We start from the raw sequence: 18128 nt of genomic DNA on the forward strand, positions 1-18128 counted from the left end.
AGGAACAGGGAAATTACTTGGGCAGACCAGGCTGGGGTGGATCATGGTTTTCCAAGCAGATCGGCCAGCCAGCTCCCACACTCTGAGCAGGATTCAGCACCTGGAGAGGGATTTGGGTGGTGGGTGACACCAGCTGGGGCCAGGAAAGTCTCTGACCCTCAGGTATCTGTGACAGAGTCCTGCTGTTGGAACACAGCTGCACTCAAACTGTTGGGGACCTTGTGCCCAGACTGTACCAGGAGCTCCTGGTCCTTCCCTCCCTGCTTGGACATGACCCACATACTTTGGATTCTTGGGCACCTCTGGCTCAGGCAGTGATGCAGTCTGGTGGGTTTGGGTGCAGAGAATTGTTTGAAGATAGATCTGAGGCTTTTCTACATCCTGCATGAGGTGGGATTGACGCAGGTTCAGTGATGTTTCATCCAGCTCCCAAACTGACCCAGTTTTCCTCCTGGCTGAAGAGCTGCTGCTTGGAGCAGTGTGTGGAGCTGCAGGACGAGTCAGGGCTGCTCTGGACATGTGTCATCATCCTCATCTCCTCCTGCAAGATGGGAATGTCTGTAATTACCCAGGTCCAGGAGGGAGCAGCAGTGATCCACAGTCTTCCCTTCTTTTAGAGGAGGTTTGGATGCGACCCACGGCTCCACCCCTTTCCTTCCTCTTTCCCTGGATGTCACAAGGACTTGCTGTCCCTTCAAGCAGGCTGTGCACACCAGGACACAGGGGACTCTGGTGACAGTCACTGGCCAGTTGATGCCATCTCCAGGTCATGGCTGTCAGGAAGTCCAAGTCTGCACTTGGAGAGCAGTGGCACATTTCAAACAAAGCAATCAGGACACTCTTCAACTTTGGAAAGACATTATTTTCATTATGGATTTCATTCCAAAATATGTGCAGGGCATGTGGCAGCCTTTCAGGGGGGTCAGGGATACCTTCTGGAGTCCTTGTCAAGAAAAGCAGCAGCTCTCCATGTCTCACAGGCTGTTCTTTACTGTGTGATGAGCTCTGTGAGGACACATCCAACTGACAGCACACCCCTCTGTAGCCTCAAATCACAGCTCTGCTGTGCTCTCGATCATAGTGCAGCCAGGAAATCACTGATAGTCTGGACTGAGATCCAGTGTGATCCCAGTTGCCAAATTAGAGCCTGAGAAGGTGCTCCTGGGCAGGTCAGTGCTTCCCCTACAGTCTATGGGACAGCCTGGCCCAGACTTGCAGTTCCAGCTGCCCTTTCTTCCCACAGTGGGCTGGGCATGTCCCAGCTTGGGCTGGACCCAAACCCAGACTCACTGTCATGTTCAATCCCATTCCTGATTTGAATCAGTCCTTCGTCTGAGCCTCTCAGGGCAGGCGAGATCCCACCTGGAGGTCACTGCTCCAGGTAATGAGCCTGGAGGAAAATGACTTGAGGGTGCTGGAGATGGTACCAGATATGCCCAGGTCGGCAGGAAGGCCAAGTGTCCCCTCATCCACGCTCACCAGTGCCTCACCAGAAAGCCCAGCACAACCTGGTGATCCCATTACATCTCCCACCACCAGCTCCTCATTTGCTTTGTGTAGGGAAACAGTTGGGAATGGGTGAGCAGTGGGCACTGCAGATTTATTTATGGACTTGGACACTCCCTGCACAGAATTACAGGAGCTGCTCAGGCCAGGTAAGGCTGGGACCCAGGACAAGGCTGCCCATGAGGGCACGGCCACTCCACCACTGTGCTGTGTCAGCTCCTGCGAGGGACAGAGCATCACTGTGAGCATGGCCTGGAATTCAGCATTTTGCCATGTTTCCTGCTGGAAACCAAACCCTCCTCTCCCGAGGGCACCCATGTCACTGCCTGGGCAGAGGCTGAGGGCACGGCTGCAGTGCAGTGTTCAAGGGCCATCATGTTCTTGGCAGACGTCATCAACTCACATGTAATAAATTAACTCAGCCTATACAGCATCAGCATCTTCATCAGCTGAGTTTCATTATCACTGTTATGGCCCGCAAAACCATGCTGGTTAACAGCGCGGCTTAGGGGAACTCGTGTGTTCTGATGTTTCAAAACAGCCCTATGGGGCTGCTGGATACCCACTGGGCTCACCCGCGCCTGGCAGATGTGACCTCGGGGGGATAAAGTTTATTCTTCGGGTTACTTGTCGTGCTGTCAAGGATACAGATCTGCGCAGCTCGGAGGGAACGAGGCGCCTCTTCTCCCTCACCCCTCACAGCCCCCCGGGCGCCATGACAGAACGCGGCCCGTGGCAGTCACCGCCGCGGGACTCCTCATTGGACAACAGCGCTGCCAATCAGGAGAAAGGGCGGGACTATCAGAGCCGTAAATAGCCGGAAGGCCCCGCCCCCTCGGGTCGCCTGGCAACGGGAGGCGCTGACGGCGGGACCGGGCCTGGGATCGGGACCGGGACCGGGACCGGGACCGGGACCGGGATCGGGACCAGGATTGGAACTGAGTGCGCTGCAGGGGGTGGAGGTCGCCTGGAGCCGGCAGCCCCCAGTAACCGCCTCCTGAGACACCTCGTCCCACTCCCGGGATGCCCCAGGGCTGCTGGTCCCGCAGAGCCCCCGGATCCTCCCGCACCAGTCCCCGAGCCGCCCGCCCCTCCCACGGGGGTCCTTCCCAACGGGAATCACCCCTCTGACCTCTGACTGTTCCCCAGTCCCTGGGTCCTCCTGCTGTCCCAAACCACATCAAGGGGACCCTTCACTCCCTGTCGGCCCCCTCGCTACCGCTGTCCCCATCCCCTCCCTCTCTCCTCCTCTTGCCCCTGTCCCTGCCGGTCCTGCCAGATCCCCTCTCCCACCTCCTCCCTCTGACAGGGACAGACCTGGAAGGGTAGAGGCTTCTCATAGAGGCTTCCCATTGGGAACCTTACCCTTCCCTCCAGGGTGGCCCCAGGGCTCCCCAAGTCCCTCTTCACACCGCTCTGGGGACTGCAGAGCTGCAGCTTGTGCTGCTCTACCTCAGCTGCCACACAGAAGCTGGTGGGAGCTTTCTCCCCATCACCCTTCAAAGCCAGGAATCCATCACCCCTTCCCATGGGTGTTTGACACCTGCTCTGGGACAGAGACCAGCTCTAATCCACAGCCCCGTGTCCTGACCCCCTCCCCAGACTCAGAGACAACTCGGGGGTAATCTCGGATGCTCATGTTTTCCCAAATTACATTGTTTCTCTAATGCTGTCACCGTGTTTTCCTTTTAGAGAGAAAATCCAAGAAGGGAGATTTTGTGACAGGAGCAGCAGAGTGCCCTTGATTTTCTTCCAGGGTCTCACCTTGTGTAAGAGCTGCCATATCCTTTCTAGACCTCAAACCACCCAGGCCACTGGTGTTTAGCTGAATCCATGGCAACAGGGGATCCAGCTGCATCCCAAGCATCCTCGTTGATGCAAAAAACCTTGGTGAAGGGCATGGCAACTCCAGGGAAGGCAGGGATCCCATTAGGAGTCATGAAGCTGTTAGATCCACGTCAGTTAAAGCCTGATATCCCGGAGACAGAAAGAATCCTAACTGTCTTGGATGATACCATTGTCAAGCTGGAGATCACCAGGCTGATCCCAGGGATTACTGGCTCCCTGGAGAGGTATGCTAGGATGCTGGGACCTGAGATCACAAACAGCCTTTTGGAGCATCAGAAGCTTTCAATGGAAATACAGCACCTGCTCGCCAGCCCTGGGGATGAGGAGAACATGAGGGCTGTGGAGCAACGCCTGAAATGTTCCCTGAGAAACATCCTGAGGCTCTTCCTGGCCAACCCCTTGCTTTACCATGGACTGAAATACCAAGTCCGGGTGAGAGAGTCACCAGCTGATGTGTTCATCAAAGCCTTTATGGAGTTCCGGAATTTCATGCTGGAGAGGCTCCTGACCAGTCCTGATGAGGAGAAGGAAAAGATTCAGTTCATGGAAGACATTTCCCTCCGGGTTGAGAAAAACACGGAAACGATCTCAGCTCTGCGGGAAGAGCTGGCGGCAGTCATCCAGACTCGAGATGAGGAGGTATGATCTTGTGTGAATGTGTTTTCCATCCAAGTGTTACTGGAGCAAAACCTTGGTAACTATAAACTGATCCCTTTATCACAGTTCCTAAAGAGCAAGTTGCAGGAATCCTTTCCAAACCAGACCTAAAACTTAAAAATAATATTTTTATTGTAAAACATAATGAAAAGATGCTTATTGCATGCTTGATTTTTTTTTTAACTTGAATTTGGCATGTTTTGAACCTGTTGTCACCAGCCAACTTAAAGAACATAAGTCCCTGAGTTCCAGAGGAGTGGCAGGACAGGCACAAACTGCTGTGATGGTATCCTGGCAGGGTGACAGTGCCAGCTGCTTCATTCCCTGCTGCTGAAAGAATGAAAAATCATTACAGGGAGAGTTTACTCTGATGAAAATCCATTTTTAATATCTGCTCTGTCTTCACTCTTGCTTAAAACCAACATTTGTGTGACTCCCGACTCTAACAGCTGCCTTGGAGCATTTGTGATTAATCAGTGATTATACAAATTACATGAATCTTTAATTTTATCTGCAGCTGAGGTGCAGATAATTGACCGGGCACTTCCCAGGCACTTTCCCAGCCTGTGTGCCAAGCCCAGAGTTCCTGAAAACAATCCTTTGTTTTCTACCTGAGCTTCTCTTTCTCCTTCCTGCAAGAAGGGGTGGCTGACAAGGTTTTACCCTGTGCTCACTGCTGGCAGAGCCAAGAGCTTGCTTTCCCCTTTCCCTCTGCTCCATGGAGTTCTGGGAATCTAGAGTTTTATGTGCAATTTGGCAGCTTGTCCGGGACATGGTGAATAAATCTGTCTCACTGATCCCAGCTGGGGATTTCCCTCCCTGAGCTGTGTCCCCCAGACAGTCACTTGGAGCCTGATCCAGCCCTTGAGGGAGCTGTGGGGCTGCTCCAGGGAATCTGTTTTGGCTGCTCCTCAGGTGGCAGTGCCAGTGGGGCTTGGGATGGTTTGTTCACACTGTGCCTTTACTAACACGTTCCCAGAGGAGCCAGGGGAAGGTTTCCAAACTCCTGTGTAAATCTAACTCTTCCCTCAGCTGGCAGTAGCAGGTCCTTGGTGCTACCTGAGCCAGTCCCTGAGGGTCCCTTCTTGGATCTCCTCCACTTTTGCAAAGTTTTTTCTTCTCCTGCCCACTTTATGCCTCAGGGGCATTTCCTAAATGTTACATCCCCCTGGGGAAATGGTTTCTTCTCCCTCAGGGACCCCTGGAACTCCTGTCATGTAGTCTGACCCTTCCTTCCCCTTCTGACCCCATTGGCTGTGTGCCAGCTAGCCCCTCCCTCAGAGACCCTAAGATAAAGGGTCCCCTGTCCCCCGGGAGCTCTCTCTCTCCCGGGACATCAACCTGGAATAAAGGACTTGCAGCTAAAAGGGTAAGAGAGCCTCTTTTGAATCCTTGTCCTGTCTTTCTTGATATAATCCTGTTAGGCCTGAGAAGGGCTGAGCTAGCTGAGACCCTTGGAGGGATACAGGATTGTGTCAGTTGGCCCCCAAAGTGGGTTTAGTTCTAGAAACCCATGCGGAGCTGGAGACCTTTCATAGTCTTGAAAGCTCTTTGGGAAGTTCAACTACCCTAGGCACTTTGGCCACATTTTGTGGCTATAGGTGGGTAGGGATAAGCTCGTAGCTTGTGGTTGCCCAGTCACGAGTGAGCTAAAGACAGGACCTTCAGTTGCTTCTGACTCAGCATATGATACCACGGACCAGGTAAAGTCCTCCGTTTGATCGGTACCGCAAACTGGGAGGGCGGAATTTTACCTTTGCTAGTAGCAGCGGGTGGGTTTTAGGACCCTGCTGCGGCGATTTTTTTTTTTTTTTTTTTTTTTTTTCTTTCGTTTCTGATTGCCGCAGCCCGCGGACCCGTGGGGCGGCTCCGCACAAGGAGCCCTGCTTTTTGGGGAAACCCCGGCCCGGGCAGGTATCCCATCGGCCAAGCAAGGCGGCGGGGACCCCCCCGGTGCCACCGGGGCTGGAGAAACGGCGCGGACGCGTGACCGCAGCCCCGGAGTTTTCCCCGCCTGTTCTCTCTGGTTATAGGAGACACAGGAGTTACATACAGCTGACTTTAGCAGCTGGAGGCTGGATTTTGAGCTAATAGCTTTCAATAATATCGAATCATGGGCATGCAGCTATCAGCTCCTCAAAAGAGTATATTAAAACAACTCCAGGACCTTTTAATTAACGTTAAAATTTCCAAAAGGCTGCAAAAACGTTTTGTTCGCTGGTTAGAACATGAATTTACTGAAGCTGAATTACTGCAGATAGATACTGTTTCATTTTGGGATTACGTGGGTACGGTAATCACAGATAAAGTCCAAAATAATGATCACGCCGTTTCTGTATTTATCCCAATATTTTTGCAAGCTCGTAACCATCTGTTAGAGTTAAACAAACCCAGCCAGGAGAAAAAACTTACCCCATGTAATCCCCCCTCTGATCCACCTTTATACCCGGGTTTACCTTTGTCCCGGGATCCTTTTAACAAAGCCAGTTTCTCTCCTCAGGATCACGGCGGGGGGGCAGGGGCGGCCCGGGACTTCTGTGAGGCGGCAGGGTCCCTTAGGGACCCCCTCCACGTGGCTGATAACAATGGCGGCTGCCATGTGCCCCGACCCTCCCCCCACGACCCCTTCCCCTCCCAACCCCCTCCCTCTGCCCCCGCCCCCATCCCATACCCCTGTGCCAACCCCTGCTGGCCTCCGGCAGCCCCACCCCACCCCTCCTCCCCCTGCCTCCTTCCCGGCTGTTGCGGCGGCTCAGGGGGGGCCGGCCCCTCCTCCTCCTGCCTCCCCGGCAGCAGGGAGAGGGCCGCCCCCCACACCCTGCACGGCCACAGCGGGGGGTATGATTGCCACACGGCGGGGGGAGGGGGACAGCCTGGGCTGCCCAGCCAGCACGGACAGAGCACGCTTTTCCTTCCCCACCCACAAGGGACTGATAACACTGTAACCCCGGTATCCCCAGACACGGGGGGTCCGGCAGCAGCTTCCAGACCCTTGGCAAATGCAGATGAACCCATTTTCTCTGTAGCTCCTGTAGCATATGTAGGCAAAAGGCAGGGTTCTCGGCAATACCAGCCACTCTCCTACCAAGACAAGAAAGAACTATGTAAAGTACAACGTGAGTTTGGCAGGGACACCCCCATCTTTAAAGGGATGTTTAGAGCCACATTTGATTCTAATGAAATGGTCCCTAATGATATTAAGGACTTATTCAGGTGTCTGTTATCTCCCTCAGAGTATGATCTGTGGGACAATATGTGGAAAAGAGCTTTAAGAACACTTTTACAGGAGATTCAGCAAAACCCTAATATGGCTAAAGACACTGAGAATAATGATATTACATTTGAACATCTGTGTGGTGAGGGTGCATGGGCTTGCCCTGAAAAACAAAACCGAGTATTATCCAAACAAATTTTACTTAGGATTAGCAATGTTGCAGAGAAAATGTTTTATCAGCTACCATCAAGGGAAGGGAAAGGAAGTTATGTCAATGTTAAACAATTTCCTACGGAGAATTTCTTACAGTTTGTTGATCGTCTGAGGACACAGGTGGAACACCAAATACCAGATCCCGTGGTGCAGGCAGAGCTGATCAAAGAGATGGCTCAAAGAAATGCTAATGAGACCTGTCGTAGAATTATCCTCACTTTACCCTTGGACCCACCACCTACTCTGTCCCAGATGATAGAAGCTTGTTCCAGACGGGCAGAATTGTTCTGCACAACTGAAAGACACCCTGGAACAACACACCCACAGCATACAGCCCCTGCTGGACCACACCCCAGCAGGCAGCAGATGCCACCAGACCAGCTGCAGCGCATCATCTGCCTCCGCTGCAAGAAACCAGGACACTTCGCCAGATCCTGCCCTCAGACCCAGAAGCAGAAGAAATCCAACAAACAAAAAAACTGAATTCACAGCGCGTGCCCGCGGTTGATACTACAACGCGCAAAGATATAAATGTAGCGGGACTCACATTGGCAAAAGCTTCTCTCTTAAAGAAAAAGGGGGGGGAGGGCAGGTCACGGGGTGTGGGGGTGCAGAAAAATGTAAATGTTAAATGCTCAACTAACAAGGTTTGGCAGCCACTTGGCCGTTTTAGACTTGTAACTACCAAAGGTTTCCATTTCAGATCTACTGAGTGGATGGTTATAACAGTTGACCTGTCTAACATCTCACAGGACCTGACGGTTTACCACGTGGGATTGGACAGTGAGTATTTTGTTATTGGGGACACAGCACACACACCCTTGGAAATTGAGATAGCTCCCATGACCATAAAGGGAAAAATAATAGGCCTCATGTTGTTGGCTCGTTGTTTGCACCCACCCTTTTATCTGATAGCGGGGCAGATTCTTGCCCAAGCCATTCCGGTTCCAGCAGAGATCACAGCAGACGGTAAATCACCAGAGGTCTACTGGACAGAGGTGGTGGGGGAACCTAAACCCTCTATGATGTGCAACATTACTTGTGGATCAGAGCGCCTCCAAGTGGCGGGAGTACTCGACACCGGAGCTCAGGTCACCGTATTGCCACAAAGCATGTGGCCTTCAAATTGGGAATTAGAGCCGGTGGCAGGCAAACTTCAGGGCATAGGAGGAATCTCAATGGCAAGGATTTCGAAAAACGTGGTGCAAATTGAGGGACCTGATGGAAAGGTGGCGAATGTCCGTCCTTTCGTAGCAGATTATAACGCCCCACTGTGGGGGAGGGACACCATGTCTCAGTGGGGAGTCCGATTGGTCATTCCTAAAACACCCCAGGATTTTTGCAAGTAGCCACTGTGGAGCGCCCTACCCAGAAGTTAAAGTGGTTAGAAAACACCCCCAGATGGGTAGCACAGTGGCCTTTGAGTAAAGAAAAGCTCAAGGCGCTGGAAAAACTCGTGGAAGAGCAATTGGCTCAGGGACACATTGTGGAGACAACTAGCCCCTGGAATTTCCCGATCTTTGTGATAAAGAAACCGGGAAAGGATAAGTGGAGGTTGCTCCATGATCTAAGAGAAATTAACAAAATAGTAGAAGACATGGGACCCCTCCAACCAGGGATGCCCACTCCAACAATGCTCCCCCGAGATTGGAAATTGGCTGTCTTAGACATCAAGGACTGTTTTTTCCAAATTCCATTGCACCCTGAAGATGCCCCTAGGTTTGCCTTCTCAGTTCCCACTGTCAATAGACAGGCCCCAATGAAGCGTTATCACTGGAGGGTCCTTCCCCAGGGTCTCAAATCGAGTCCTTTTATATGCCAACAATATGTAGCCTCATTACTGTCTCCAATACGCGCACAGAGAAAAGAAGCCATCATCCTTCACTACATGGATGATGTGCTAGTGTGTGGCCCCAATGACTCTATACTCCAACACACGCTTGACCTAGTGGTTAAAGTTTTAACCTCTGCTGGATTTCAGTTACAGGAGGACAAGGTTCAAAGGATGCCACCTTGGAAATACCTGGGCTTGCAAATCAGTGCAAGGACTGTAGTTCCACAGAGCTTAGAAATTGGCTGCAATCCAAAAACTCTAGCAGATCTCCACTCCCTGTGTGGGTCCTTGAATTGGGTAAGACCCTGGCTAGGCCTCACAAATCAAGATCTAGAACCCCTCTTCAATTTATTGAAGGGGGAGAAGGAGCTGACGTCTCCCAGGGAGCTGACCCCAGAGGCGAAGACAGCAATCGAAAAGGTACAAAAAGCCTTGTCAGAGAGACAGGCTCACCGGTGTGAGCCAAAGGTGCCTTTCCAGTTTATTGTTCTAGGAAAACTGCCACACCTGCATGGCTTGATCTTTCAGTGGATCGAGGAAGAGAGAGATTCACTGTTGATAATAGAGTGGGTTTTCCTCTCCCACCAAAGATCCAAGACCATCACAGAGCCACAGGAGCTAATAGCACAGCTGATTCGGAAGGCCAGGGTAAGATTGTGTGAATTGGCAGGTTGTGACTTTGCATGCATTCACCTCCCGGTCAGACTTTCAGAGGAGGGAAAGAACTCTCCTGAGAGATTGACCAAAGAGATGTTTGAGCATTTGCTGCAGAGCAATGCCAGTCTCCAATTATCTCTGGACAGCTACAGGGGACAAATATCAGTCCATGCCCCGTCCCACAAGTTGTTCAATGAGGAATTCCACCTTATTCCTCATGAGAAAAGGAGTCGGAGACCACTCAAAGCTCTCACAGTCTTCACAGACGCATCGGGTACTTCAAACAAGTCCGTCGTGACTTGGAGGAACCCACGGACTCAGCATTGGGAAGCTGATGTTGAGTTTGTGGAGGGATCCCCCCAAGTGGCTGAACTGGCCGCAGTGGTAAGAGCTTTTGAGAAGTTCTCAGAACCAATCAATTTGGTGACTGACTCTGCATATGTGGCGGGAGTAGTGTCCAGAGCGGAGCAGGCTGTGCTCAAAGAAATAGAGAATGAACATCTCTTCAGGTTGCTTTCAAAGCTAATCTATTTGGTTTCTCATCGACAGCACCCGTTTTACGTGATGCATGTGAGGTCACACACTGATTTGCCAGGTGAGATCGCAGAGGGGAATCGCCAGGCAGACTCCCTTGCTGCACCAGTTGAAAAGGCACATCTCCCTGATGTCTTCCAGCAGGCAAAACTGAGTCACCAACATTACCATCAAAATGTGCCAGCCCTGATCCGACAATTCCAGCTAACACGGAGCCAGGCTCGAGCCATTGTAGGTACCTGTCCGAACTGCCAGTTCCAGGTCATGCCATCGATGGGCATGGGGGTGAACCCCAGGGGCCTGGGCAGCTGTGAGGTATGGCAAACAGACATCACACACATTCCTAGTTTTGGTCGCCTCAAATATGTTCATGTGAGCATTGACACATATTCAGGTGCAGTGTATGCCTCTGCCCACGCAGGAGAAAAATCCATACATGCCAAGCAGCACCTAGTGCAAGCCTTTGCAGTGTTGGGAATTCCAAAAACAATCAAAACTGATAACGGCCCAGGGTATGTGTCCAAGGAGTTCCTAGAATTTGTCCAGCAGTGGGGAGTGGAGCATAAAACTGGCATCCCTCACTCCCCCACAGGTCAAGCTGTGATCGAGCGTGCACACCAAACGCTCAAACAGGTTCTGGCTAGGCAGAACTGCTCGGCTTCGTGGATGACACCACAGCAGAAGCTCTGCAAAGCCATGTTCACCATCAATTTTCTAAACTGTTCATTTGAAAACATGAGTCCACCTGTGGTACGTCATTTTAACAGTGGTGATCAGTTTAAATTGTCTCAGCGTCCACCGGTTTTGATTAGGGATCCTGAAACTTGGGAAACCAGAGGTCCCTATGAGCTTGTGACCTGGGGTCGTGGCTATGCATGTGTGGCTACTCCCTCAGGCCCTCGGTGGATTCCCCAGAAGTGGGTGAAACCTTTTGTCCCCAAAAATCCAGCTCCAGCAGAAGGGGACGAGAAGCAAGTGACCGATGCTTCGAAGAGAAGACGCCGCCGGATGGAAGAGAAAGATCCTCCTTAGAGGTGGATTCCTTCTGGCAGAAACAGGAACTTTTAACATGTTTTAAAAATGTTTATTTTTCCCTTCCAGAGAAAACCTACCTCCCACTCAACCCTATGATGAACCCCATCCAAGTTGTCATCCTGCTAATGCTGAACAGTCTGGCAGCTGCATGGATCATCCCTCAGCCACGTCAGAACGTCTGGGTAACCCTGGCACAGACACTTCAGCAAGAAAACATATGTTTGTCCACTGCAGCAGCTAAGAATCCTATGTCTACCTGTCTGGTAGGAATTCCTTTGCAGGCTGGAGAATTTCCAGCAGGCTTGGACAAATACAGGTCCAACGAAATTCCAGAGGCACACACCCCACAACCACACAAAGATCATCAGAAGCAAGACGTGTTTGCCATGAACCCCTTAGCGGAATGGGTGCAGGGTTTGCCCAGGGTAGCTCATGAACCCCAGGAGTTAGAACTATTGGGTTCCTCCCCTGCCACATACTGCATCCATTTCTCTGTCATCCCAAAACCCTCTAGCACTGACGAGTACCACCTTATAAAGCAGTACCGGGGAGAATTTACTGCAAAGAGGTGGTGTCATAATATAAGCCACATTGCATCAGACAACCCATCCCACTCCAAACCCAGAAGCCTCCCTAGAGGATTGTTCTTGGTTTGTGGGGATCGGGCATGGGCAGGAATTCCATCCCGGCTTTTCGGAGGGCCATGTACCATAGGGCGATTGTCCGTGTTGACACCCAACCAAACTTTAATTCGTGAATGGACACACAAAAACAAATCGGCTGACAAAATTCAAAAAAGGAGTGCTGACAATTTGGACCCAAATTGTAATTCAGACATTTTTCATTGGGCAAAGTCAAAAAGAGTTGCTGTATCCCTGTTTCTTCCGTGGGTAGCAGCAGCCAAAGCTCTAGGTGAATTGGGCCAACTAGAGTGCTGGGTGGTCAAGCAGGCTAATTTAACATCTATCGCCATCAGCTCCCTCCTAGAAGACGAGGAGATTACCAGACAGGCCACGATCCAGAACCGTGCTGCTATCGATTATCTCTTGCTATTGCATGGACATGAATGCCAGGAATTTGAAGGACTCTGTTGCATGAATTTGTCCTCAAAGGCTCCAAACATCCATGCTGCCCTCCGAAGCATGAACAACATGATCGGACAAGTGAAGCAAGAATCAGAAGATTGGATCAAGGAACTGTTCAAGGGCTGGGGACTCACTGGGTGGTGGACTTCTGTAGTCAAAACAATTTTGTTACTTTTTGTTATCCTTTTCCTTGTAACCATAGCATTCGGAATCCTACGCTGTTTGATTTTCAAGGCTATTAATGGCCTCATATCTTCTACCTCAGAAGTCAACCATATAGAGTTGGCAAATCTAAAGCGGTCCGGTCTCCCTACCAACCATAAGTGGTGGGAAACCCACACTCCGTGTTAAACAGAATGTGAGAACTTCTCTCTGTATCTTTTTAAACAAAAAAAGGAGGAGATGTTACATCCCCCTGGGGAAATGGTTTCTTCTCCCTCAGGGACCCCTGGAACTCCTGTCATGTAGTCTGACCCTTCCTTCCCCTTCTGACCCCATTGGCTGTGTGCCAGCTAGCCCCTCCCTCAGAGACCCTAAGATAAAGGGTCCCCTGTCCCCCGGGAGCTCTCTCTCTCCCGGGACATCAACCTGGAATAAAGGACTTGCAGCTAAAAGGGTAAGAGAGCCTCTTTTGAATCCTTGTCCTGTCTTTCTTGATATAATCCTGTTAGGCCTGAGAAGGGCTGAGCTAGCTGAGACCCTTGGAGGGATACAGGATTGTGTCACCTAAAGGTATTCCTCTTGTTTTCTGGTCTAGTTTAACAGGAAGGACAAAACTATTGAAGAGCTCAAAACCAGCATGGAAGATCTGGCCAAGGAATGCAAGGCTGAAATCCGGCATACCATGGAGGAAGGGGAAAAGCAGCAAAAAGAGGATGAGAAAGCCTCCCAGGACAGGTGTGCCAGGCTGAAACAGGATGCTCAGCTCCTGGGAGCACGGCTCAATGCACTGGTGCTGGAGCATCAAGCCTCAGAGCTGGTTCTCAAGCAGGTAAAGGGGAGGAGAGCTCTGGGACAGGAGGTTTAAGCCTGTTTGCAGAGCTGTCAGGTCTGGCTGCTGCCTGCTGCAAGGAGTTCCTTGGTCCCCGCTCATTCCTGGCAGGATGCACATGGTGTGTGTCAGAGCACACCCGCCCTGTCCTCATGCTCTGCTGATTCCAGTGGAAAGCAGCCCTGCAGCGACAGCAGGAACAGCCTGTCACAGGTCCTGCTCCTGCCGGCTGCCTCGGCTTTGGGAACACCTTCACGCTGTGCTGTGACACTGGGCACAGCTCAGGGCAGCAAGGCTGGAGCAGGACAGGTGTGGGATAGTGAGAAACCAGGGATCTGCTGTAGGGGGGGCAGAGCAAACAATATTGCCTTGGTAGAAGGCATCTTTTAGAGCTGATCCTGTATTCAAGGTGGAATAGGGCTGATGCTGAGGGCTCAGAAGGTCCTGCTCTGCCCAGCTCAGCAGAACAGACAAGCCAATGAGTCAGGCTGGGCTGAATGAGGGGGAAATGTGATTTCATGGAATCATCCCAGAGTAGTTTGGGTTGGAAGGGACCTTAAAGCCCCTTAGTCTCACTCACTGCCATGGGCAGGGACACCCACTATCCCAGGTTGCTCCAAGCCCTGTCCAGCCTGGCCTTGGACACTGCCAGGGATCCAGGGGCAGCCACAGCTGCTCTGGGCACCCTGTGCCAGGGCCTGTCCATCCTCCCAGGGAACAATTCCTTCCCAATCTCCCATCCATCCCTGCCCTCTGGCAGTGGGAACCCATTCCCTGTGTCCTGTCCCTCCATCCCTTGTCCCCAGTCCCTCTCCAGCTCTCCTGGAGCCCCTTTATGAATGGGCTCTGAGCTCTCCCTGGAGCCTTCTGTTCTCTAGGTGAGCACCCCCAGCTCTCCCAGCCTGGCTCCAGAGCAGAGGGGCTCCAGCCCTTGGAGCATCTCCGTGGCCTCCTCTGGACTCTCTCCAGGTCATTCCTGTGCTGTGCCCCAGAGGGGGGTTTCAGAGCTGGGGCAAGTCCAGCCCTCACCCACCAGCACCCTAAAGTCCTTGTCCCCATGGCTGAGCAGACACAGGAGGAAGAACCAGCAGGCAGGCTCAGGCCCATGTTACAACAGCTCTGTCCTGAGCAGAACACGCTGGTGACACAGAACTGAGAACTGGAAACAGGGCATCTTCCTTCCCATTTTGCTCATCCTGGGTATTCTCTCCAAACCAGCACAGCCTCCCATGGGCAGGAAGCCCACGTGGTGATGTGGCATCTGTCACTCTTGCATTGAATGGTGCAGCATGAAGGGCTGGGCACTGACAAAACATCAGACTCAAGTTAGAGCTGCAGTACAACCCCCAAAATCTTTGGGAGAGTGGCTGTGTCAGGCAGTTCCTGCTGCAGTTCCTGCCACAGCAGGGCTGCCTGTGGAGAGCTCAGCTCATTCCAGCACCCCAGCAGATGCATTTACTGACCACAGAGGTCTCCTTTCCTCAGCAAGTACAAGTTGTACTTGTGGTCTAAATAGCTCAGGTGGTACCTCGTGATGTCCTGGGAGCGCCTGGGACATCCTGGGGCAGTGCCACACAGGAAATGGAGCAGGAATGATTGCACAGAGCTGCAGGTAAACTGCCCCAGGTTGTACAGCACTACAGCCACTGCTAAACTGTTTTACAGCCAGAAAGATCTCTTTATTTTAAAAGGCACCATCTTCTGAGTACTTTCTGTCCCACATTCATGTTTTGCAGTTCTCTCTTGCTTCAGTTTCAGTCTGGTTGCCTCAGTTTGTTGATGACTTGCCACATTCCATCAGACACGTTCATTTCCTCCTGCAGAAAGCAACTTCCAGGTGCTGTTCAGCTCCCCAGGTCCATGTTGCAAACCAAATAAAGCCCTTTGGGAATGTCCCAGGAGAATCCTCAAACCAAGGCAAACCACATATATGTCAGCTGAGGGAAGCTTGTCACAGGGAGGAGGTGAAATATTCAGATATAATGATGCTGTGGCTCAAAGTTTCCCTGTTTTCTCACTCAGGATACTTCTTACCAGCCTCAGATGTCTGCAAGGATCTGATCTTTTGTGTTTCAGGAAAAGTGCAAAGCAGAACGGGAAATTCAGAAATGGGTCCAGAAATACGACATAGATATGACAGAAAAACAGGTATTGGCTTTAAGTGCTTTGCTCTGCCATAAAGTGATTTGCTCAGGTAGATTCCTGTCCAAAGGGACACATGGCTCTTACCCAGGAGGCCATGGAAGTGAGAGGTAGTTCTCCATCCAGGCGAACTACAGGAAAGGGATCTTTGCCCTGCCTGTGTGTCCAGGAGTCCTCTGCTGCTTTGGCTTTAGGAAAAAATACATCCATTGCTAAATCCCACAGTATCTGGGGGCAAATGGGTCACAGTGTTCTGTCTGGGATGTCCACCTGATGCCAGGAAACAGTTTTTCAGTTTCGCTCCAGTCCTCAATCCTGATGGCCCTACCTGGTGTCCAAATCCTTCTCCTGTTCCTGCTGAATCCTTGGGGGATGTGCTGGGTGTTAAGAAACCCAACAGCCTGCGCCCAGCTGAGCCACAATAGGCTGAGGGTCACATCAGCACCCCCAAAACTTGCCCCTGGGAAGGCCCTGGGGGCTTTCCTGTTCTTGCAGTATTTATGGGGTTGGATAAAAGCTGTTGAATTCCTTACAGAGCTAAATGCAGGGAGGGGCCTAAAAGCTGCTACTAATTGTAAGGAATGATCCACCTGTCAGATGTTTAATAATGGGATTATTTTGGTTTCCTGTCCGTGGAGAGGCAGGAGCCCCATGTTCGGGGCAGAATTTGTCAAGGCAGACCGACCCCCACACTGCTGGTTCTCCAAATCTTCCATTGTGGGAGCATTTTTCAGGGGAGCATCAAGGGACCCAGGATCTCATGAAATTCTCCGGGTACTGGGCACATGCCTTCATTTCGAATCCCTTTGGAAAGGCTCCAATCAGTTGAGGCTCCATGGCTTTGGGATGGGTTTCAGGAGCCTCACCCGGGGATGTGGGGAGGAGCTGCTGACCACTGTCCCTGATCCCTGCTGTCCTGCCAGGCCACATATGACGAGCTCCAGGATGCCTACAGTGAGGAGAAGGAGCAGTTGGCCCTGCTGATGGAGAAACACGCGCTGCTGCTCCAGGAATACACCGAGATTGAGGAGGAGCGCAGGATGCTTAAGGAGAAGGAGGAGGAAGCTGCACAGGAAGAGGCCAGGAGGAATGATGCTGCCACCTGCATCCAGGCCTTCTGGAAAGGCTACTTGGTGCGGTCCATTTACAAGTCAAAACTAAAGAAGGCCAAGCGCAAGAGCAAGAGGAAGAAATAAAGCCCCAAATCCCTTTTCTCTCCCTGGCAAAGCTGCTGTGTCTGAGCTCTTCCAGATAAAAGCATTGAATTGTTAAGGTTGGAAAAGAATTTTCAGATCATCAAGTCAAGCCAATACCACAATGTTCACCAGTAACCCATGTCCTCGAGTGCCACATCCATGAGTTTTATGAACACTTCCAGGGATGGTGACTCTACCACTTCTCTTGGCAGTCTGTCCCAGGGCTTTAGGATCCTTTCCATGAAAAAAAGTTTTGATAATATTTAATATAAACATCCCATGGCACAACTTGAGGCCATTTCCCCTCATCCTGTCATGTCCTGCTTGTGTAGATTTGACAGCCCACTCCTGACTTTAGAGCCCTTCCTTGCAGCCTCCCTTCTCTCCATTCAGGAGAGAGCAGTGGCACTGGTGAGGCCCCTCTCTCCTCAGACATGTCCAAGGAAGGTATATTCCCTTCTTGGTAGCCACAAGAGATACTGGGATCCATGAGGTTCCATGAGAAGTTGGTACCTATGTGGATAGTTTGAGGTGTAGTTATATCAAGGACATTCCCTGTCCAGACAGGCTTCAGTTCACAAACACCAGCAGCCTCCAGGGAGACCTTAAAGCCCCCTCCAGTGCCTAAAGGGGCTCCAGGAGAGCTGGAGAGGGACTGGGGACAAGGGGGAATGGCTTCCCACTGCCAGAGGGCAGGGATGGATTGGATATTGGGCAGGAATTGTTCCCTGGGAGGGTGGGCAGGCCCTGGCACAGGTGCCCAGAGCAGCTGTGGCTGTCCCTGGATCCCTGGCAGTGCCCAGGGCCAGGCTGGACAGGGCTGGGAGCAGCCTGGGACAGTGGGAGGTGTCCCTGCCCAAGGCAGGGGTGGAATGGGATGGGCTTTAAAGTCCCTTCCCACCCCAACCCATTCCATGGCTCTCTGAAAAGCTGCCTTTGGAGTCCAAAGCACTCTCAGGCTGTTGCAGACCCAGGAGTGGCCCCACAGGCTGTCTCAGTGTCCCCAGTGCTCCTGGCTGAAGGACTCTCCAGGGAGGAATCGCTCACCCAGCTCCAGAGGGGCAGGAGCTCAGCCCAGAGCAGCACATGGAGCGTCCTTCACCCTCGGAGCTGCCTAGCTCAGATCCTGAGGCTTGGAGGCCAGTGCCCTCCCTGGAGAATTCCCAGGGCTGGGGAGCCTCCTGAGCCCCCAGCACAGCTGGGACAGAGTGTGAAG

The 18128-nt window shown here is 51.9% G+C and overlaps 2 protein-coding genes across 3 annotated transcripts; both read left to right on the forward strand.

Moving 5' to 3' along the window:
- Nucleotides 1–2347: 2347 nt before the first annotated feature.
- On the forward strand, nt 2348–17316 carry IQCD (IQ motif containing D). 2 transcript variants are annotated; one of them, XM_063416009.1, is made up of 5 exons: nt 2348–2448; nt 3199–3993; nt 13341–13574; nt 15651–15722; nt 16640–17316. In XM_063416009.1, the coding sequence occupies exons 2-5, from the start codon at nt 3340–3342 to the stop codon at nt 16910–16912; spliced, it is 1233 nt and encodes a 410-aa protein (XP_063272079.1). In that variant the 5' UTR covers nt 2348–2448; nt 3199–3339; the 3' UTR covers nt 16913–17316. The 2 variants fall into 2 exon arrangements, with proteins under 2 accessions (XP_063272079.1, XP_063272078.1); XM_063416008.1 differs by having other exon boundaries at nt 2354–2492.
- On the forward strand, nt 6821–13304 carry LOC134560235 (uncharacterized). Its single transcript, XM_063416007.1, has 2 exons — nt 6821–8221; nt 11565–13304. The coding sequence occupies exons 1-2, from the start codon at nt 8155–8157 to the stop codon at nt 12932–12934; spliced, it is 1437 nt and encodes a 478-aa protein (XP_063272077.1). The 5' UTR covers nt 6821–8154; the 3' UTR covers nt 12935–13304.
- Nucleotides 17317–18128: the final 812 nt, after the last annotated feature.

The sequence above is a fragment of the Prinia subflava genome, chromosome 19 (assembly GCF_021018805.1).
Source record: "Prinia subflava isolate CZ2003 ecotype Zambia chromosome 19, Cam_Psub_1.2, whole genome shotgun sequence".
In the NCBI taxonomy this organism is placed as follows: domain Eukaryota; kingdom Metazoa; phylum Chordata; class Aves; order Passeriformes; family Cisticolidae; genus Prinia; species Prinia subflava.

Coding starts and splice junctions, on each gene's coding strand:
- IQCD (XM_063416009.1), top strand. CDS start 3,340: ATGGCAACAGGGGATCCAGCTGCATCCCAAGCATCCTCGTTGATGCAA. Junction 3,994..13,340: donor TCCAGACTCGAGATGAGGAG/GTATGATCTTGT, acceptor TTTCTGGTCTAG/TTTAACAGGAAGGACAAAAC. Junction 13,575..15,650: donor CAGAGCTGGTTCTCAAGCAG/GTAAAGGGGAGG, acceptor TTTGTGTTTCAG/GAAAAGTGCAAAGCAGAACG.
- LOC134560235 (XM_063416007.1), top strand. CDS start 8,155: ATGGTTATAACAGTTGACCTGTCTAACATCTCACAGGACCTGACGGTT. Junction 8,222..11,564: donor TTACCACGTGGGATTGGACA/GTGAGTATTTTG, acceptor TTTCCCTTCCAG/AGAAAACCTACCTCCCACTC.